This window comes from Magallana gigas, chromosome 2, assembly GCF_963853765.1.
Source record: "Magallana gigas chromosome 2, xbMagGiga1.1, whole genome shotgun sequence".
Taxonomy (NCBI): domain Eukaryota; kingdom Metazoa; phylum Mollusca; class Bivalvia; order Ostreida; family Ostreidae; genus Magallana; species Magallana gigas.
Window position 1 is genome coordinate 16,165,595 of NC_088854.1, and position 23,758 is coordinate 16,189,352.

Here is a 23,758-nt window from a genome sequence, read left to right on the forward strand (position 1 = left end):
AAGTGACGGCGTTTGTTCAAATACTAGTATACCATCCACCAGACTATCACGGAGAATATGATATTCATTCATAAAAAGTTGTATCCATGACCTCTTGAACTACGCCACTTGCTTCAGAAACTCCATTCGTCACCAGATACTGCATAGCAACAGGTATAAAAAAAAACCCCAAGCACTATCAGTGTGAAATGTTAATTTTAATTTGAATCAAAGTTTTTTTTTAAAGAGTTTTGATAGAAATTTGAATACCGGTATTTCCCACCAATGTCGTCTTTTGAGATTTTGGAGTGAAACAATGAACAGTAACAAACTTGTAATTTTAAACATTGCAAAATGAAATATTTTTCTGAAAGCCAAATTATCGAAAGGTCTGCTCGGTTCTTTTCTAAAACAACGGGCAAACCGAACTCGAACCTGAAACTACACCAACTCCCTTTAATATTTGCAGCTAACGTTAAGTCTAATAACATGTGATCTTTAAAAAAAGTTCTATTTGTTCAAATTTTCTTCTACGTAATAAATTTACATCATTTCGTACAAAAAATTCGTAAAACGCATCTCGTTTACTGGAGAAATTATTAAATTTAAATTTCAAAACCATATCTGATTCAATGCAAGTTTAGTTTGTACGATAGAGAGCTGGTTCATTACGTCAACAAAAAGTCTGGACTTCTTTGCATGTAGAAGATAAGGACAGGAGATCGCTGTTATCAGCTGTTATCGTCTCTAATATTATGGCTACAACCAGTATTTTCATATTTCAAGGTACAGGAATCTACTTATAATTGATTGTATGGAATTATATTTTAATAGGCAACGTATCTCCGTAAAGTGCAAGAAATTGTATTCTCTTAATTTGTTTTGCATAGCTTTGGTTTCCTTATCACTATGCCAAAATCCATTTTCAATAACAACTTACTCCAACGGTACATACTCCCTGTACGTCAATGGAAAAGAGTGGCTCAAGAGTGCGCCCACCTTCTTCAGAGACAGTGGCAAGTTGTTCACTGCTGAAGATGGGAGTCTTAAGCTGTTCTACACCGTTCACGAAGTGGGAGTGGACAAATTGGGCAATTTCACTACATCGGATTATCTATATTGGGCTGGAAAAAAAGAAATGTTTGTATCCATTAGACAATACGACCATGATCCGAATTTGGTAGTGTTTATTCAGGTATACATTGAAACGTTTTAGACGCATTTTTCTGCTAAATGATTAAATATATCACTGATCATTTTTTAAGCATAATTGAATTTAGGTATTTTCATATACTGTTTGGTGAGGTTTTTGGTAATTAAATGAGTTTATGGCTTTTCTTTTGAATTTGAATTAAGAACTATACCGATGGAGCTAGTGGCGCAAAAGCTGATTCATTTGATAAAATCATATCCGGGTTCCCAGGATTTCAAGTTCAAGATGGCCCCGTTAACAGAGGTTATCTTTCCTTTGGAGGATATATGTTGGGTGATACGCACAAAAGTATAGGAAAGTAGGTTTGACATATATCTTTTTCAGTTTTTTAATACAATTATTTCCTCTAAGAAAATGAAAATATTTTGAATTTTCTTGTGATTTGTGAAGTAATATTGTGAAGTATATATTAAAGCTATACACGCTATAATTTGCGTCAATTTTGAATGACAGTGAAAACGCATGTGTTTGTCTACTTATAAAAGTTATCCTTAATTTGTAAATTACAAGGGTGAATTACATCTCGTTACAAAGATATAGATTTTTAATTGTTTATTTTCCTGCCAGGAAAATATACCTTTTCATGAATATTGATGAAGGAAGAGCAAACCGACCTCATTGCGCATGTCTGCAGAGAACTAGGTGGTCGTTATTGTTTGCCTAATTAAATATCCAACTTGATTTTTAATATGCTTAACAGTTGTTAATTTGAAATACATACATGTATAATGAGTAAAATACTCTTGCCATTCACGATACCCTTACTTCTGCATTAACACTTATAGGATCTATAAATAGCACATAGGGGAAAAACACAGGTCTACGTCATTTCTTTAAAGGAAGTATTCATATCTACTCACAGGCTTGTATTTTTTTCTTTTGTTTGTACTCGTATATCGGACAAATTTATGCTTTACTGAAAATATCCTTTCCTTTGTGAAACTATCACAATTATGAAGATGTTGACCCTTCACCAGTTTTGGTATGATAGGCTAAATTTAGCTGTCGATATCACGTGATAGATTGATATTCATGAGGAGGCATTACTTTCCTGGCAGGAAAATAAATATTTTTTATTGTTTAATATTTGATATATTTGTTACGTGATCGAATTGAGCATTATAATTAACAGAATAAAGGTAACTTTTATTAGTAATCAAACACATACATTTTCCCCTTTATTCAAAATTGACGCAAATTATAGCGTGTATAGCTTTAAGATTTATCGATATAAAGAGATATCACACATTAAGAATATCCTTTTTTTACCTCTCAATGAAGTAAATCAAATACGTGTCAACGTTGTTAAAACTATTTGTACATGCATTTTAGATGGGGAGACCAAACAAAAGATATAAGAGACGGACTAACGGGAGGACCCCTGGTTATATTTGACGAAGAGGGTAACACGTTGATTATCTCCCCTCTCTCTGAATTTATGGTGGCCTCAAACTGGCAGGATAGAGAAGTCGGAGGGAACATATACTGGGGCCTGATGGGAGGGATAGACGAGGTGCCATATCACTACACCTACATGACGATAGTCTGCTACGCCAAGGGGATCAATAAGGTAGGAGGATAGACAGATATTAAATGGTTGATAAAATGATTTTTCATTTTTCTGGAGCATGAATCATACGCCCTTAATTTAATTTTAATGCACTTCATTCCTTTATGTTACTTTCATATTGTTTTCATACTTTCAGAAAAATAAACATGAACACGCATATTTATATACATGTATTTGGGCTTTTTAATAAATCAGGCCCCGGCCGGGGCCATAAAAGTTAAACGACCTCAGCTTTGATCTCAGTCTCACTTTTACAAAAGAAAAGTGAGACTGAGATTAAAAGTGAGCTCGTGTTATTTTTATGCCCCGGGGCCTGTTTACCTAATATTCAAAGAACTATGGTTTTAAAATAACGACTCTAATAATGCAAATTATTCAAAGTAATTTGCACTTTTAATCTGGCATAAAATGTGTTAATTAATGAATTTAGGCTTTTGAAAAATGGGGAACAGCTTTAAGAAAACTATATGGAAGCAAAGAGAATTCCCTGGCACAAGATCTTACACTACACAGGGCCGGTTACTGGACAGACAATGGTAACGCCAGCAAACAGAAAAACTATTGTTAAGAGGGCTGGATGGTCGTGGTCATTTTAAAACTATATTAATCTCCTTTAGAAGAAGAGCTCTGTATAAAGATATAGCAAAATAATCAAAGTTCAAAGCTAAAATGTTTGGGTTTATTCTTTATCAAATGATAGATTATTAATAAAAAGAAAACTCGTACCAATGTAGATATGATGGTTAATCTATTGACCACCCAGCCTCCTTAATGGGGCATGGTCACGATTATGGTCAAAAAGTTTAATGTTTACAATGCTTAAGTAAGGCATTTTTAATATGCAACCCAAATTTGAGTGTCATTCATTGAGTTATGAGCGAGTTACAGAGCTGACAAATCTTTACTATGTAAACAATGCTTTTGTTTACATTTTGAACCTTAATTGAATGTGTTAAACGGTATGAACTGTTTATTTATGCTTGAGATGAATAAGAAGATAGACAAATAAGCTGGAAAAAGATTTATTACAGGTATATGTAAACAATAACAGGGCACGAGCCTTGTTTACATAAGAAAGAATTGTGAGCTCTGTATCTTGCTTATAAACTAATGACTGACTTTCAAATTTCATTTCATCATTAGAAATGTATATCTTTAGCATCGTAAATAATAAAAACAGAAAAATAGAATTTGACCAAAATCGTGACCATGACCCTTTTAGTCTTTTAAAAGATATCTGAAGTAAGCTAGTTATCAGAGAGAAAATGAGATTATCTAAATATTAATATTATTAATTCATACTATTTAGGAGCATACTACTATTACAAGACTGAACCACAGAAGAATTATGAACAAACAATGTTGGATCTTTTGAACAAAACAGTGTTCACGTTTAAGTAAGTTTTTATTACATTGAACGTATTTTCTTTTTTCAACAACGTACAGCTGACACAAGACACAAGATTTATAAATCCATATCGTTTCAATTTAAGCTACTTTCAGTTTGACTCCTGGTGGTATTACAAAGGGCTAGCCGGTGGGGTGAAGCTTTGGGAGCCACGTACAGATGTATTTCCTCACGGTCTTGGGTAGGACATCCCGTGCAACGGAAATATGAATGTCAATAACTGTTACATGTACTATCGAGTTATAAAATTTTCCACTTTTCGGTTTCATATTTCTTATGTGAAATTTAAAACTTGCAATAATAATAAATAGTAAGTATTGTATATGTATATAGTAAGACTTTGATATACAATTTAAATTTACTTACAGATATATCTACAACAAAACGTCTTCTTTATTGGCACTTCATAATCGATATTGGTAAGTAAAGGATTATTATGTGTTTACTGCAACATTATTACTAACAAAGGGTTAAACAACGAAGAAATATTATAATAAGACTTTATACTATATTTGGTATTTCCCCTCTAATACTTAAGAAAGTGTTTAACAAATGTGAACTTAGAGTGTTTCATTCAACTGAAGGTCAGCGGATACTCAATATGCTAAACAAAACGGAGGGGCTTACAACTTCATTGTTGAGGATACGGGCGCATTGCCAGTGGACCAGGTATTCTATACTGTTATACGTTGATATAAAAAATCAGAGATAAATTGTTAATTATGAGATTGAGTTATAATATAAATACATCAAATAAAAATGTTAATAGTCAATATATTAATGGTTTTACTGACTGATAGACTTGGGGTTTTTTTTGTTACGAATGATATAAATATGATTAGAATAATCTTTTACATTTTAACTGGAAAATTTCCGAATGTAATTTCATCTACTTTTAAAACTGCATCTCAACAATTTACTTTTTCAGATATTCTGGAATGATCTTCTTAACAAAACTTTAACTTGGGGACTTGTTATGTACGAGCAAGTAAGCATTTGGCCGCCTTTAAAAAGATTAAACCTTGCAATAAGAATTAAAATTCCCAATTACAGTGTACCTATATGATATTTTAAAATACAAATTATATACATACATTTTGAAGTAGTACCAATTCCTATAGGATTGGTTGAACGTTCAATTTGATAAAATAAAAGCCCTCAAAACGAACCTGACATTGGGAAAAATGTGGCTCACCCAAATGAATGAGGCTGCGAAGACCAACGACGTGTTTATACAGTACTGCATGGCAAACCCTCGCCACGCACTGCAGTCTCTTACTCTCTCGCAAGTAACGCAGGTACATATATCTTTGACAATACTGGTAGTATAAGTATCACATACAAGATGGTAAGCAACTAAAAGAACTAATGAATAAAATTGGTATCGGTACAATTTAGTTGACCATACATGTTTGGCAAGTATTTAAGAAATTTGAAGAAACAAGACTATTTCTATTAAAAACGAATGTAAATATACTCTTTGATGTCGTTTTAATTTGGTTGCTTGTGCATTGTTTAATATGAACATTCACGTGACTCTAATGTCATGCTGTAAATTTTGAATTTACTTTGTGGCAGTAAATACAATATTTACAACATGACACTAAACGCAGGCACGAGTCAGCGACGACTACTCACCCGGCGGAGAACAATGGCGGATCGGAGTGTCGTCCATGTTTGCTTACGCTTTAGGATTGGCGCCATCAAAAGATACATTCTGGACAACAGACGTACAACCAGGAAATCGTTACAGTAAAATCTACGCAAAATTCAACAATTTTAATAATGTTAATAAAAAGTGTATGCATTTATTAAAAAGTTAAATTGTGACAATGTAAAATGGACTACAAAAATCTAATCTTTTGTGTCACAAAAGTCCTGTATTTCGTAAATAAAGCTTCAGCTATTCTAAACTATTTTTTTCAAAGAAGCTTAATGTGGGTTTTTTCTGTTTCAAATTCTGAGCTTTTCTCTCCAAAAAGTACTAATGAAATAATTTTGTCATTAAAGATTTTCTGCTCTATCTAAATATATTAGATATAGAACAATGCATTTGATTGCCGTATTTTGGTGACAAAATACATTAAATAAGATTTTATATCAGCTGATTAATATAATTTTTAATGCAAAATCTCGGGCCAGAATCATAAATATTTACACTAATGATACATAATGCATCAAACAACCAAAACAGCATGTATTCCGTTAGTATCTTGTGTTAACATTTTCTCATTTTTCATCATTTTCTGCAACGGCACGCTTCTAGCAATAATATTTTATTACTGGTGTTTAATTTCAGAGAAATCCGAACCTTATACGGAACTAAATGCGTTAGTCGCCACCCTTTCTACTGGTCCTTATGGCCCAAGTGATATGGCAGGCCATATTGATTACCGTCTTATCAACAAGTAAAATTTTCTTAAAATTATGAATTTAATGATTACAATGAGAGAGAGAGAGAGAGAGAGAGAGAGAGAGAGAGGGGGGGGGGGGAGAGAGAGAGAGAGAGATTGACTTCTGTATGATATCTGTGTTCGTAGAACCTGTATCTATTTTGGACAACTAATGCATCCATCAAAACCAGCAACTGCAATGGATATTCAAATCATAAAGGTAAATTTTCTTATTGTTTAAATTTGAATGGATATGACTGTTCTCAATAAATATGCAATTTTGGGGTTTTTTTAAATAAGAAATGCAAACTAAGTTTAATCAATGTTTATCTTGTTTATTTAATGGGTGTTTCAGAAACAATATTGTCTTTTAGCAAGCATTTGAATCTTTGAAAATGGAAATCTGGTCCACGTATAGCATGAATATGTTTAAAAACACAAGCTTGAACTGGGGAACGATACTAGCAGTTGAAACCTCTGGAAATGTTACACTAAAATATAAAGACATGGACTTTCTGGTAATTACAAGTATGATTAATAAGTTGGACAACAATTCATATTTGATTCACTTTAAACAAAAGTTGAACCTTTCTATTCGTACATTTGTTTTCAGACCCCTGGGGTGTCCTATTTAGTCTATGATTACAAGGACGTGTCATCTTTCCGAGAATTTAAGACGTCTGATAATTTGGTGCTTCCAAACAATTGCACCAAATCTGAGTTTTGTCTTTTCCACTTTGTTCCCAAATTAGAATATGGGTAAGTGATGAATTTATTGCTCAAAAATTTTCATACATACATGTATATACATATTCAACGCCATTTAAACATGTTAAAGCTGTGTGGGATGGTTTTCACATACTGATGAATAATTGTTAGAAAAATTGAAATATAATTTAGTCCTTTACTTAACTTGTATCAATTCTGATCACAATTGAATTCAACCTTATGGGGGATGTGCAGCCGTCTTGTACATTTGAGGATAAGAAAATGTAAACATTTTTTGAACTGACTTGTTTTTGTTAAAAAAGAACCAAAACTGTTCCCAACAGATAAAACACTCAATAAATATGAGGTTCTAAGTGTTGTTTTGTATAAAAATTATGAATACAAGAACAGAACAATGAACAATGCCTTTTTAATAACCTACAACAACTGTCGAACTCCGCAGCTGCAAATTTATTTGAAGATCTGAAAAAAATATTAAGAGGCTTCATTGGCGTCCAATGTATTATTGGCCACACCCCTCCCCCTTTATTCTAAAAAAAACCTTAAGGAGTAACAAAGTTTTCCGGATTTTATAAGGCTGCATTTAGAGTTTTTCGACAAAATTATCCAATTCATGATTTTTTTTTTTTATTTTGTTATTTTGTGTAAATCTGGGTATTAGATAATATATTGAATGCTTTATAATTATAAAAAAAGATTTTTATTTTGAAAAGCTTTACACTTACCTAAATTTTGATTTATGATTTGTGATTTACTTTATGATTTTGATTATATGAAGTGGTATTTCAGTTATATACATATTTATTTGTTTATATACAACATAATCAGTTCTTGATACGTCTTGAAAACTATATTGATATGTAACTTGTTCTACGATCTTTGTAGAAACAACGAAATATACATGTTAGGAGATGTAAGTAAATGGATTCCGGCTTCAAGCACCAGAATCAGATCCATTGTGTATCAGGAGGCGGATCTCTTAATCAATCTGTGGGGTGGAGCAAATGAGGAAATCACCATACACTACGTGTTCAATGGTAAACTAAAATCTAGCACGTGTCCAATAAAGACTACTGGTTGGAACTGCATTTCCATGCTTACTGGAAAATGTGTATATTGATCGTGGTTGTTCAAAATAAAGATACATTTTTCACACATACATGTATAATAATTATCCTATATTGATATGAAAGATCAGCACTTTGTGAAATTACTGTGCAATTTTCCTGATATAAAATCATTTATATCTACCACCTGTAACATTTTCTATACAAGAACCTAACTTGTTTTTAAAATGAAAGTGGTTATTTTTCAAGTCACGTTCATTGAAAACGCATTGTTTTTAATATACATTCTCTGAAATACCATGACGTATGATAAAACATTACCCTAGTATCATGACGCTTATTTCTTTGTTATGTGGAGCTTTATGATATTTAGTTCATATAGATCCTCGAGATCAACATTCTCGTCCTAATAAGTAAATGCGATCAAGTCCATACTAATGATTTGACGCACCGTGGTCAGTAGTAGTATTTTATTTATGTGTCTGACAGGTCCATCACCGGACCTCATTGCACATTTCTCCTTGAACAAAAACAATTATACGCTATTCATATAATGCATATACTTTAACCGATTTGTATGGAATTTCCGTTATGATACTAGAAAGAGGCCTTTTTTGAAATCCTATTCAATCTCGATGATCTGAATATAATTTTGATTTAAGTAGCACGCGTTTGCATTTAAATTGATATTTACCTTTTAAAGCCTAGATACGCCATATTTGCCTTTTAAAGTACACAATAAATACCAACCTTTAAAGAACTGTAAGTAAAAATAGGATTATTAAAACGTGAAAGAAGTAAACATCTTATTTTCAATTAAAGCACCCGCCCCACTTCAGAAAGATTTTTTTTTACATTAAATCTTCTATTAGCTGAAACTTTTTAACACTAACCATATTATTAAAACCGATATTTCATTTTATGATGTGTTAAGGTTGAAAAATGAAATGTTAACTCTAGTGACCCGATGATAATAACGAAAAGTACATCTAACACATTAATTAAGTAGTAAGTTATGATTGTACTCCTTAAAAGTAATTGATAATTCAAATAAAAAATTCTATCTAAATTTAAAAATATAAAACCATAAAACCACGGAGCATGATTATTTCCTTCACAAAATATTATCTCTAATATTATAGCCTTTAATTTTTAGGTACACACTAATGACGAACGAAATCAAAAGTACGCTCCCCCTTAAATTATTGTTCATAATTCTAAAGTGTCCTAGTTTTAGGCATTGAATATTTTACTAGGTCATTTTAAATTCAGTTTTATTTGATGTCTTATTTGTTAGGATATCATTTAATATAGAGAAAAGTGAATGGCTTAGCGGTTACTATATAAATTTTCTAAACTAAACAATATCTGACTTATAAATAATAATATTGTCTACGAGAAAACCATGCATTTATGGAATAAAGCTGTGGTAGCAAGTCTAAAGAATGAACAGAATTTTATCATAGGATAACTATTTAAAGTCAGGTGTATGATGTTTGTTTTGCACTGGCTGTTTCTATTTGTAGTAACATTTAATATTGCATTGTCAAATTTGTATTTAATGATGAAATGTATAAAAAGAAGACTTTAATCTTAAGGAGGAAATTCTAACAATTAATTGTTTCAAATTGTGTGTCATATTGCTACACGATGATGATCCAAGAGCGCAAATGTTGGGAAGATGCCAAGTAACGATAAATATTCATTTTTGTCAATTTTTGAGAATTTTTTTTTCAGAAAGTGGCACTTCAATTTCTGAAATTTTGTGTCAATAAGAACTCTCTTTATTTTGTTATTAATATATAAAATCCACATCTGGACTCTCAAGGACTGACAAGTAATAAACCAAATAAAACATCCCAATTTCAATTGAAATGAAAATTTGGTGGTTTTTAAAATTCTATTTCTTGAGCGATTTTAATCTATTGAAGTCAGGATATGTAAAGTGAAAAAAATGACTAATTACACTGGCGTCGGAAGCAAATTGAAAGTGGGGGGGGGGGGGGGGGGGCTAGACTAATCCTCAGAAATATTGAGAAAAAAGTAATTCCCAAAATCATGGAAATCCTAATCCGTGGGGGGGGGGGGGGGGGGGGGGGGGGGAGTTGTATGCTTTTGAATCCAACTTCTCAATCTTTCAAGGTAAATTTAGGAACAATAATCTTTCCTGCGAGAAAAAGTGGGGGGGCTGAACCCTTTATCATGCTATGTTTCTAATGGTTAGGTATAACTTTGCAAAAAAAGTTGGGGGCTTATAGCCCCCCCCCCCCCGGTTCCGACGCCTATGAATTATGCCTTTAGTTATAAAAACAAGTATTCCTTTTAAAGGAATGATTGGCCTGTGATATCACTAGTCAGCTTCATGTTGATGTTATACGAAAGCATTACATAAAATAAACGTGATAAATAGAATTAATTGCACCGTTTTGTTGATTTTCGAAAAAGCAAGAATGAATAAACTTTACTCTCAGTAGGCGAAGTTTTCTTAAGCTTCTAATTAAAATTCTTGCGCATGTAACAAAAAGCGTGATTTGAATAATTATGTAACTGAATAATGTTTTAATCTCAGGACAAACGCATAACGCATTAGAGTAATGTTTTTACAGATTTAAACACTTGCACAGAGCTATATATGATATGAGTTGAATTTTGCCCCCATAAATCGCCATTTTTAAAGTGTTTCGGGAATATTAAAATGTTATGTTATTTTTTTAGAGGAGTTGATATAAAATATATTTTTCACCTATTTATTTGATTTATTTGCACTCACTTGCAGTATATTACGTCAGAAGTGACGCTATTTCTATAATTCAATCAAAATCAGTCAAAAATTGCCATTTTTCTTACCTTTAAACGAATGGGAAATATAGAGCGCATGCTTGAACAAGGAAATTTTTTTTGTCACTTATTAGTCTTGGCTAGTTACATCTCTGATTAAAATATGTTGTTTGTTCAAGCGTGCGCTCTATGTTTTTTGAAAGAGAAACTGCTTGAAAACAAGCTGTTCTATGCTAAAAATGCAAAAATGGCGGGAAAAGACTGTCTTCATGATACCATATTTCTAAATTGTGGGCACTTGAATCAAAATGAACATAATGTATAAACATCACATATATATCTGTACAAAGAAAACAAAGATTTACAGTAAAATGATGATGTTGATTTTAGGGGGCCATTTTAGGCCCTTATCATATATAGTCCTTTGACACATTAATATTTAGATGCAAAAAACTACAAATGTACCCCTGACGTTTTGGTACTACATGTCCAAAAAGTATATTAAGTATTAGTCTAGTTTTGCTGAGGGGCTGTCTCATTTTCAATACGAGGGCTATTTAATCTGTAATATGTTTTGAAGCTCAGCGCGATAACGCTTTGCACAATTTCGTCGATGATGATACACTTGAATAACGTTTTTAATACCTTTCAAACGGTATAAACATGTGTCTTCAGCTTCACATAGTTTTAAACTTAAAGTCATTTCAGTAGAGTCAGTCGTTGACCACTATTGAAAAATGGTTGTAATGCAGATTTTTACTGATAAGGGGGAAAGTGTATAGTCTGATAAGGAATCTTATTAGACAAGTTCGTAGGTGAAGAAAGAAAATTTTGATTGGCACAGAGTCCGTCAAAGATGCGTAAAATCTGACCGCCTTTGACTGTAACAGACAAGGCAAATGTCTCAAAAGTCAGGGAAATAATTTGCAAATATTGTTACTAGTGACGAAACATTAGTTCACTATTTCAAACCAGTAAGAAACATTGGCTTACTTAACACGATAGATGGCCTGAAGTTGATAAAAAAAACCCATAAGCACAAGAAGGTTCTTTATTGCTTATTCTTTTACAGGTCAAAAATTTTACAGGTCGGTATTATTATTGTTATACTAAGAATTATTATAAACGACGTTCTGTGTCAGGATTTAGGCATGTTCGTCTACTTCATAATAACGCTCCATCACATACATTTTAAGTTGTGAAGATAATTTTGAAGTCGATCGAAGAAGGTGACAGTCTTGCCAAACCAAACAAACCCTCTTGATCAAGCCCCATGCGAAATTTCCTTTTCCCAAAACCTTAAGAGTCCTTATGTGGTTGTCGTTACAATTGCAAGTCCCGACAAATCTTTGGCTCAGCCATCAATAAGTGTCCCATATGTCTACATGAACCAGTGTACCGTGATGTATTTTAGAAATGGATTCAGAGATTGAGATGTACATGTATTTCAAACCGCGGATAATACTTTGAAGGGATGTAACGTTCATTTCACTATTTGTGTAGAATGCTTTGAGATACACATTACATATCAAACAACCTTCGTAAATCTCCTAATGGCAGTTCTTTTAAAGATAGTAAAATTTCATTTTTCCAATAAAAAACATCAACATATTAAAAACAAAAATATATATTACGAAAACAATTTCTCAATTGTAATTGCATTCAATTTTATTTTTGCCCACAAAACATTAATGGGTACCAGACTAAGGACTGTCTACTAGTTTACTACAAACAGTTATTTATAGAGGAAACCTTTACCTTTTTGTGTTCGAAGATATGATTTTTGTTGACAAAATTTTTAAATTGTACAAATACATAATATATTGTCAATGTTTCTACTAACTTAAGAATATTTTAAATCGATATAGGTAGTCGGGAAATTCATATTTGACTCGAGCATCAAATTGTCTATAGAATAACATTAATTATATGCTAAAAGGTTTGATAAAAAAGCTTTGAAAGCAGTACGTTCAACACAAACATATGTACTCTTTCATAATATTTGCAGTTTTGATGTATTGAAAGTCCTTCAGAATCTGTATGAGTGACTTTGTAACATACGGATCCGTTGTAGAACCCTGCACTAGAGGCTTCCTGAAAAGTTGATATTCTTGAGAAAAACGGTAGAGTCGTCCAAGAAGTTTCTGTATATCTTTCGCAAGAAGTGATGGTACTTGAGTCAACCTCAACACAACCTTTGTAACTTATGGTCATTGTAAAAGTTTCATCTGAAAAATTACCGCGAAGATAGAAAAGAGCAGATAAAAATATATAGAGATATAAAGTCTGTCCCAAGTTATTGCTTCCATCACTTTTTGATTATTTTTAATAAAAATACGCATACCTGTGAAAGAAGTACAGTTGAAATCGATGAAACGGAAAATATCCAAGATATCTTCATTAACAAATTATCCCTGTTCACTCAGAAAAGTTTACAGGAACGAAAACAAATTTCTTAGAGAGATTTATAATGGGAAATGTTTACATCTTTTCTCCATTTGAAAGTACTCGGGACACCTCGCGTAATTTTTCAACGTTATCATCCGGGCTTATTAATGGCTGATGCATTGCAAAATCCCCGTAGACTTTCTATTTTGAGATATGTATAAAACCTGAAGCGGTTGAGGGGGCGCTTCAAAACAGATAATCTGGACATTTTTTATATTAGTGGATGAACGTAGTTTGAGCACATAGGTATATATTATTATTATCGAACTATCAAGCGAAGAATGGTGGAAGCAAAATCTCGGGATAGTATAAAGTAATATCGTATTGGTAAAAGGTTTTTTTCTTCAACTTAAGAATTTTTACAAAGTCTGATCAAAAATTGTTGCAAGTATTCTTCAAAGTATTCTTAAATGTGAACTTTAATTAATTACAGTTAAAGTTGATTTTTTGAACTCTAACAAAAAACTAAATATCACAACAAAAAGCAGTAAATGCAAAATATATGTTAGGAAAGTACTGGCTGAAACTATAAATCAGGTCATACCTGGCGCTGACTTTGACGAAAACGTGAGAATTCCGTCACATTCCACACATGCAGGTATCTTCGACTGTGTATTAGACGAGCAATCGGAGATCAGATCAAGATATACGGGTCCAGCAGTCCGACATCCTTTATTTGTGCAGTAAGAATTAATCAGCGCACCCAACGCTAATCGATCCTGATAAGCTTGAATTTGAGAAAGGTCGCTATCGTACATACACACACAGTTGATACAAGGAATACTAGTACCTGTTAACAAATTGATATTAACATGATTTGATGTTTTATGTTTTATCTATTCATTTTCTGACACCCCCTTCCTAGAAGAAAATTTTGATCAAACAATTTGCAACTTGCCGGGTTTTTTTTTTTGCAAATTACTGTAATCCAACGGACATAATCAGTACTTTTATATACTACACAACTGTCCAGGAATTATGAAATTAAAAAAAAAATTAACGAAGATTTAAAGAAAATTAGAAAAGGTACATTCAACTGAATGGAAGCATACCAGGTGTGATACTCCAAAAAATACTGCACAGGAATAAACTTTTTCCTTTGTACATAACTATGTTCACCATAGCTTGTCGCATCTATAAATGGCTTTTTGTAGATATGTTTTCTTCTGTAAGCTTATAAACTTGACTTGTGGTATTTATATACTTGGATTTTTGTTAAGATTACCTTTATAAGGGTCTATAATTCCGGGTGTCTACTGTTAAATCAGCCATGTTTAAATCTGATTGGATGAGCTTAACGATGCTAGCAGTAAAATTGTTCATATAGTGATAAGAGGATATTTTTTTATTAGTTTTTTTTATCTCTTTCCGTCTTGCAATTTTAATTAAAATGGCATAATACGGAAACAATATCAATACATCAAAGGGATTTGAACCTAATACATTTATTGAAATATCAATCAGTATACATTATTATAAATCTTTCATCGTTGATATTATTTCAAACACATTTAGTAAAGTTTAATCATAAGATTGCAGGACAAGAAAGGTCAAAAGGTCAAGGAAAGCATGCTCATATAAATGAAAAAAAGTGTAGAGTTATTTCTTTGTAGGTAAAAAATAGAATTACCATTACTTTTGTTTCAGGTTCATGCAATTAAATCTCGATTATCTTTTGTTCGTGTTTATTAATTTTTCTTTTTGCATGACTAATTTGATTAGATCTTTATCCTGCTTATTAAAATCAAGCGGCATCAAAACTTGCATTTTTGTATCTAAATCTTATTTTCTGAGATTTAAATCAGAGAATTTTGAACTTTTTACCAAATATATCTTAAGCATATTATACCCATATATTTAAGACCCATTACAGAGAATCGTAAATCAAACAAAAACATTTGATTTAAAATAGAAATGGATAAATGACAATGAGTCTGAGATGATTAAATAGATTGCTTATGAACAGTTCTTGGCCTTCATAAATGACATGGTAAATCAGGTAATCAAATTTCTGTATGTTAAAAATGTAAATTTTAATTTAATGATAAGATATTGTTGCAGAAAAACAAAAGACTTTTACATAACATATAGAATTGCACATAATCACCTTTGTTGAACTAGATTTGGGGGAAAAAAGATTTTTAACATCAAACCATAGCGGCAAAAAGTGAGAAAGCTACACAGGGCTTCAATGATTAGGTTTAAAGGTACATTTTTTTTAATTTCGGCCTTGAAAAAGTTTTTCGCATAACTACTGAAATGATTAGGAACTTCTTATTCGTTTTAATTAACATTGTGAAATTCCTTTGATGAATGATTTACTAAAAGCTTTGGTAGATTAAATATAGGTTGATTATTTCAATTCTATTTAGCTTTAATTTTATTCTAACTTAACTTGTAAGATGCAGCATTTTAAATAAAAGTATTGAATTAAATATCTTATCGAGTGTCCTTCATTTAACCACTGATTTCATATGGCAAAATTATTATTTTTATGAGCCTATGGTTATTGAATTTATTAAGCAAATTTAAAAAGAGTATAATGTAATTGTACTTCAATCTACAAACTAGGTTATACCTCCTATGATGTATTGCACTTTAAAAGATCCATATCTTGTACCAAAATCATCGTAAAAATCCCTTCATAAAAACTTTTTTTTTAATCAGTTGCTTTGCAAATCTGAAATTAAACCGACGCCATTCAAATGGATGATTTTCAAAAATAAAAAATAATCAAAGTGATTAAATATCTCTTAAACATACTGGGGGAATTCTTTAACCTTCTAAAAGGTTGAGCGTTACTGCTTGCTACATGAACCTTTTAAAAGTGAAATGTAATTGTACAATACATCCAACGATCATTCTTGAAGCCCGTTTACCTTTTTAAAATGGGAGGAGCTATAAAATAATAAATTGAATTTATGTGTCTTGCTACGCTGGCTGCAATCAAGCGTGCACGTTTTACAACATCAACGGCGCTAATTTGTTCATAAAATTGGGATCGTTAGTGTACTATCAAAAGATAGCTGACTTGATACTAGTATCTTATCAGGCCAGTGTATCTTCAAGATTCTCTTGAGGCATTTCCGATTGAACGTATCAAGCTTCTCCTGATCTTTTTGGGTGGTATGCACATATGCCATAAAAGTGTATTTTAGCTTTTTTAAAACTTAAAAGCCAGTCCTTGATATGGATTTTGATAATGTGGGTAAATATGGAGTACTTGTAATCAAAATGCATTTTGGATGGGAAGTTAGTAAAGTTACTTATATCAACAGGTAGGGACACACTTAGAGATACATGTATATACATGATATATCCATCTGTAGAGATACATTTAGAAATATGTCTCTCACTTTGTAAATTGGCAATTATAAAATTGGATTACAAATATTCTTTCACTAAAATAATAATAGACAGATAGTGTACACATTTCATAGAAACTGTCTTATAGAGCGAGATGATACATAAAATTACAGTAGAATGATTGATTTTGGAAAAAATTTGAAAAAGTAAATATGATCATGATGCTGGTTCATAATGCACTTGTTCACACACACAGAACTACACATACAATTTATCTTACCATTTCTTCCTTCGTACATTGGTAATTATCTTAACATAATTAAGCATTTTACATTTCTGGATCATGATAAACATTTTCTCACATTTTTTCTTATTTTATTTATTTTTTGAAATATTTGTTGTTGAAAATGGATTTTAAATGTTGCTAAGCAAACTTTGATTGACCAATTTCAACAAAAATGGGTCTCTGATTGTAACGCATCTAGTAAAGGATTGATCTATAACTTGTTTACCAATAACACTTTTGTACCTAGAAATTACATAAACTCTGGTGCTTATATGAATAACATTACTACATTAGTTAGATTTAGAACAAGCAACCATAAACTGCGAATTGAGACAGGCAGATGGAACAATGTACCTAGAAATCAACGATTTTGTAATTTATGTAAAAATAACATTGGCGACGAATATCACTATATCATGATATGTCCAGAATTGAAAGAATATAGAAAAGCTTATTTACCATCAATGTATTTTAGACGACCAAATGCTTTCAAATTTTTTGAATTATTTTCATGTAAAAAATTAGCTGTTATTAATAACTTATGTAAATTCATCAATATTATTAATAAGAGAGTCAACTCTCCAGGTTGATGTGTACAGTATACACTCTTGCTTTTTGTTTAATATTGTATGTATTGTATATTTTCTCTATGTTGTTTTATACAATATGAGAATAAATAAATGAAAATGAATGAAATATGATAAAAAGCAGGAACATTAATGTATTTGTACTTTTATTCATTAAATGACCTGATTATTTTCATATTCGACAATCATAGGATTTTCTATGACTAGATGTGACTGAATTATCGATTAATTAAACAATATCTTTTCTGTTTTGTGTGTTTTGATAACATAATTTGAAATAAAGATAATTTGAAAATTGTGTTCTTTCACAACTTATGTTATAACCATATTAGAGAAAATTTGTTTTGGAATAAGCAAACCATTTACAGCTAATTCAATTCAATTTATTCTCTCAAACCATTATCATACAATGGTACATGAGGTACAATAACATATTTACATTAAATTGTGATGTCAATAAATAAAAGCTAATAAAACGTATAGCATTTGTATTTTAAATGGATACATAATTATATTATGATTAGTCTCATTATACTAGATTCTACTCTAGGTGACTTGTTAGATTTAAAAGGTGTCATGAGCATTGTTTTGTTCTGATGAGCGAAAACTAAATTTGTTGTTGTTGTTGTTCAAGTTGATGACTGCATCTTTTGATAAAGATACATTTGAGGTTGAAATACATCATCTACTAAAACGGCAAAGCATACGGGGATTAGACGTCCATTTAATACATTATACATAGTTGAAAGATATGTTTCGTAGAAAACAATCGCTAAAGAGGGATAACTCACGTTAACCTTATTAAATATTAAAGATTGTATAAAATTAACAAAATCAACAACCTGAATATCATATTTAACATGTTTTATACTGGGATTTACGCCAGTATGGTTGGCTTTTACATAGGTTCCATAAACGTTCTTCTTGACGAGCATTTGTTTCTGTTAGTTAAATTCGAAATTCCCTTACATATATCTTAAAACATTACATAACATCAAAGTAAATGATATGATAATTTAAAGCATTTTAAAAAACAATATATTCAAAACAAAAAATTGAACGACTTCAAAATATTTACAGTTCTGATGTACTGAAAGTCCCTTTGAATACTTTGCTAAGACGTTGTAACAGACAGAACCGCTGTAAAAACCCTCACTGGAAGCTTCCTGAAAAGTTGATAATCTCTGGAACAACGGTAGAGTCGTCCAATCGGTTTTTGTGTATTGTTTGCATGACGTGATGACGTTACTTGAATCAACCTCTGCACAGCCTCGGTAAATTATGGTTGCTGTGAATTTTTCATCTGAAAAAATTCTCTGATTTGTAGTTTTTTAAATATCAAATTTGATACATTGTAAAGTATAGATTATGTTAAAAAATGAAAAGCAACGTACCTGGTGCTGACTTTGACGAAAACGTGAGAGTTCCGTCACATACCACACATGCAGGTATCTTTGACTGTGAATTAGACGAGCAATCGGAGATCAGATTAGTATCCTCGGCTCCAGCGGTTCGACATCCTGCCTGTGTGCAGAAGGAAGATATCAAACCATACAAAGAAAACCGGATCTGGGAATCCCGAATCCCAGAAAGGTCCTCATTGTACGCACACACACAGTTCAAACAAGACGTATTGCTACCTGTCAACAGAAATGTTTAACACAACAAATAGACATTCGGTTGAAAATTTTAAAACGTTTTGGTACTCCCAAAGTTGTTATTTTTCAAGTTTTGAAAACTAATTTAAAACATTTTAGCTTTAATCTTACAGAAATTATATTACGTGATACATGATTATTTACCTTGAAAATTAAAAAAAGATATGTTCACTGATTTTTTTTTTCATATACAATATATCTTAATTGAATACAGCTTAAAATGATACCTGTTGTAATATTCCAAAGTAAGAAGCACAGATATATTTCTTTCATTTTGCCTTTCATCATGTGAACATTTCTTTCATGTCGATCCATGTATATATGGTTATTTAGCAAAATATTTTTTCTCCTCGTGTCCTTTTAACATTGGACATATGAGTTTTTTAACCCTTGATGAATCTTAAGTACAATTGCTTGTAATCGACAGGGAACGATTATTATTTTGATTTTACATATTATTTGATTTAATAGTATTAATGTTTATTCAGACATAAAAGGTGAATAGGTCAATGCATTAAAGAGGGAAATCAGATGATTTGCTTTCCTTTTTTGAGGGGACTATACTTAATAAATAGCAAAAGAAGATTATTCAAAGACGATTTTCTGAAAAGATAGGCCAAGTATATTCATATTTATTTTAAGAATACGTTTAAGAAAATCTTAATAATTTAATTGACATGCTGTATGAAAACTGGCAAAGCAGTAAAACTTTTTGGAAAAAGGTTTATCAACAAATTTTTCAAACAGATTAAAATCTTGAAAGCAATAATTTGTTAAAAAAAACTACAACACAACCTCTAAATGATAATCCTCTTCTTAAAGCTTTACTCGACACGTGGCATATTAATTTACAATTCAAACGAATCTTCAATTTATCTCCAGCAAAATTAAAAATCCACCATTTTTTAACGACTTTCAATACAAAACAACTGTCAAATTGAAAAATAATGATCATATTAAATGACAATGCTGAAACCATCTGTTATAAAAGATGACACCCCTTTTTATTTCCGTTTTTTTTAAGTTAATTTATTATTCACTAAATTTTATAGTTTCATAGTAATTTGCTCCCTTTTCAAACTATACTCCCACGTGTACACATTTAATTATTGTCATTCCGTTGATGAAATCAGTATTACAATCAGATAACCCTCCCCCTTCCTGAAAAATTCAAATTTAAAATTATATGCATGTACAGTGAAATGATCTAAAATAGGTCTTAGCCAGCCCATCCCGAAAAAGGCTATTCCTATTACATTGAACTCTCCCCTCGGAAAACTTTTCAGACCTGAGTAACTCAGGTTTCCTAAAAATTGTATTAAAAATTGGTTAGTTGCGATTTTGTTTCTACAGGACCCACGAAAACGAGCCATTCAGACATTTCTTGCGCGTATGTTTTTTAATTTACTCGTGAAGTAAACTATATACTGACTCAATAAGAATATTCAAAACTATGTTGCAAAATGTCATCTTGCAGTTTTACGCAAATTCTTTATCAAGGGTCAAAGATATATGTGTCGAATGTTTGCTAGTTATGTAATCTTTTACATTCCATCATGCATTGCGATTCTCTTAATAACAGAATCAATTACGTCCTATTTGTAAATAGACTACCCTTGTCATCTTTTATAAATGCATTAATTTTAATATACTACATGTATTAACAACAACAACAAAAACTTAATATACTATTTAAACACCATAATTTATTCTAATAAAACTTTGTTATTTTAAATTCAAATAAACGTGAATTTTCGATAACTGACATGGTCAGTATAGAGGCAAATCAGAATATTGACATACTCGCTGTAGGAATCACGTACGCGTTAAAAAGCAATGAACCAAATTAGCAAGGAAAATAATTTAAATGCACTAAATAGGTCTTTTAAATATGTAAATAAAAAATCAATTAAAAGGAAAAATAAAATCCTTATTTAAAAGTATTAATCTTTTTTTTTTGGGGGGGGGGGGGGAGGGGGGGGGGGGAGAGGGGTTAGTAAAAGTACAGTGTAAGTATGGTCTTAATTTTTGCGTCGTCGTTTTCTTGTAAACTACAAGGTTAATTGTTACCATTTTTAGTGTGAAGCAATTCTATGGTAGTAAATCTAAATTGGAAAATTAATTTCTCCACCACCCTTGTATGCCATAGGCTGGGTCAAATGTGCAAAAAATTCAAATTTTCTAGAACCTTAATTCTCTCCTCGGAAACATGTGGGGAAAATATTGAATGCATTGTTATGATTTACCAAAATTGTGAAATTTTGTGGCCTATGGGTCAGGGGTTACGGCCCAAGGTGTGGCCAATATCGCCATATAGTAAAAATATATCAAAACTTATAAAATCTTCTTCCCTACTCCCGTACATATTTGAAATAAAACTAAATCCATGGTTCTAATTTCTAAGAAGTCCTTTACCTAAAGTGCAAAATCAATGGTCACTGGAACAGGTGACAGGGCGGAGCCAATATCGCCATATAGATAAATTCAATTCTTATAAAATCTTCTGTACTCCAATGCATGTTTGTGGAAAACTTAACGCTTAGTAATGATCTCCTTTACCTAAATTGCAAAATTAATTGTCCATAAAACAGGGACCCAGGCCCTTGGACGGGGCCAATATGGCTATATTTTTTTAAAAATATTTAAAATATTAAAAAAATTCTTCTCTACTTCATATGTATTTAAGGAGAGCTAAATGCATGGTTATGATTCCTCCATTTCTTAACACCCCCTTTTTCATGAATAAAATAAATGTTTTTCAAAGATCAAATAATAAAAGTTGCAGTAACAGTCGATGGAATCTCAGATTAGGGTTCATATTTCAAAATGAATCTTAAAATACAAACACAAAACTCTTTGATATGTCATTCTACTCAAGTGACCGTCGAGGCCTGTGTGCATCTTGTTTTATGTTTTATGACAACTATACTTGGTGTAGAGGAAATCAATGAGCAGGAAAAATGAATATTCAATAACTTTTGGATACGAATTAAAATGATACTTGAAGCATGTTTTTTTTTTAATAAATGAGTTATTGAAGGATTCCATTTGCATTTGCCTTAAGTTTTTTGTAACAAATACCATTATAAATCAAGAAAATGAAATCTGGATTTTTATGGTCCAAAAATTTAAGAGTTATTAAACCGATATTATGAATGTTTTGCTAAACTTATAAATGAGGAGAGATTACTACTGAATATAAAACAAAGGTTGAACGAAGGCCTCGATTTGTATGATTTAAAACAAGAAGCCCATTTGCCATATTGCTTACCTGAAAAATAGTGATTGCACGATTCTATTTCGAAATGTTTATAAATGAAACTCATTAAGAATATTGTAAAACTCATATTCCAGGATCTGATAATACATTAAACGATAAATCAATAAATCAAAGAAGCATTTTTGGACATTATATCCCAAGATCTAAGATCTAAGATGCATCAATTGACCAACTTTATTATCCTAAGCCTTAATGTATTAAAGATAACAAAAAATGTAAAATGGACTATATATAATAATGAAAAATAGGTGGAAAAAGTTACCGTGACCATAATATGGGGATATGAAGATATGAAGGTGCTTACATAGTAAAATAACTTAACGTAGCATTGTTTTTCATGAGAAGAAGATTTTTCAACATATTTCCTATAAACTTCTACGTTGTGCTTTGAACCCTTCCTTCGGTCCCTGCATTGGTTTGCGGGTCATGGTTTTTACCATTTAAATTCTACACTATTTGAGGATGCTTGCAAAGTAATCCCACACATTGTAGTGTTGTAGTTATTGAGTAGAAGATTTCAAAACATTATCCCTATATCTTTCTTTGTTTAACTTTGAACCCTCCGAGGGCCCCGGTATTGGCCTGGGGGTCACGGTTTGAACAAATCCTCATTATCTGAGGAGACTTGCATAGTAATCTCACAAATTGTAGCATATAAGTTATTAATAAGAAGGTTTTAATCATTTCCCTATATAATTATATATTGGTTTTTGAACTTCTCCTGGTGTCCCAGTTAAGCCTGGGGGTCACGGTTTTAAAGCTTTAAAATCATTTTCCCTATACAATTCTACAATGTATATTGTTTTTAACCCCTCTTGGGCCTGGGGGTTACGGTTGTAATGATTGAAAACACTATATGATGATACTTGCATATTAATTTTACAAATTGTAGCATTGTAGTTTTTGATAAGAAGTGTTTTAATCATTTTTCCTATTTATTTTTATCTAGAGCTTTCAAGCCCTTTTGGGTCCTCATTATTTGATTAAGTAATCTCACAAATTGTAGCTTTGTATCTCTTTTATGCAAAACTTTGACCCAAGTATTGGTCCAGGGGT

The 23,758-nt window shown here is 31.5% G+C and overlaps 1 protein-coding gene and 2 long non-coding RNA genes across 3 annotated transcripts; 1 reads left to right on the forward strand and 2 right to left on the reverse strand.

Moving 5' to 3' along the window:
* The first annotated feature begins 640 nt into the window (after positions 1-640).
* LOC105341822 (uncharacterized) lies at positions 641-8,451 on the forward strand. Its single transcript, XM_011448587.4, has 17 exons — positions 641-765; positions 870-1,174; positions 1,336-1,490; positions 2,525-2,762; positions 3,193-3,298; positions 4,072-4,159; positions 4,256-4,351; positions 4,539-4,589; positions 4,755-4,839; positions 5,099-5,158; positions 5,292-5,468; positions 5,784-5,922; positions 6,470-6,578; positions 6,711-6,783; positions 6,938-7,081; positions 7,177-7,322; positions 8,178-8,451. Exons 1-17 carry the CDS (start codon positions 735-737, stop codon positions 8,410-8,412), a joined length of 2,238 nt encoding a protein of 745 aa, XP_011446889.3. The 5' UTR covers positions 641-734; the 3' UTR covers positions 8,413-8,451.
* A 4,454-nt stretch (positions 8,452-12,905) lies between these two features.
* LOC136272153 (uncharacterized) lies at positions 12,906-14,775 on the reverse strand. The gene is made up of 3 exons (XR_010710102.1): positions 14,638-14,775; positions 14,130-14,375; positions 12,906-13,365 (listed from the first exon to the last, which is right to left on the reverse strand). It is a non-coding gene; the product is annotated as an uncharacterized lncRNA (long non-coding RNA).
* A 3,775-nt stretch (positions 14,776-18,550) lies between these two features.
* LOC136272156 (uncharacterized) lies at positions 18,551-19,754 on the reverse strand. The gene is made up of 3 exons (XR_010710103.1): positions 19,650-19,754; positions 19,159-19,404; positions 18,551-19,067 (listed from the first exon to the last, which is right to left on the reverse strand). It is a non-coding gene; the product is annotated as an uncharacterized lncRNA (long non-coding RNA).
* Positions 19,755-23,758: the final 4,004 nt, after the last annotated feature.

Excerpts from the sequence above, each read along its gene's own strand:
- LOC105341822 (XM_011448587.4), top strand. The coding sequence starts at position 735 with ATGGCTACAACCAGTATTTTCATATTTCAAG. Across the intron at positions 4,352-4,538 it reads GTATTTCCTCACGGTCTTGG|ATATATCTACAACAAAACGT; the intron begins GTAGGACATCCC and ends ATTTACTTACAG. Across the intron at positions 4,840-5,098 it reads GCGCATTGCCAGTGGACCAG|ATATTCTGGAATGATCTTCT; the intron begins GTATTCTATACT and ends TTACTTTTTCAG.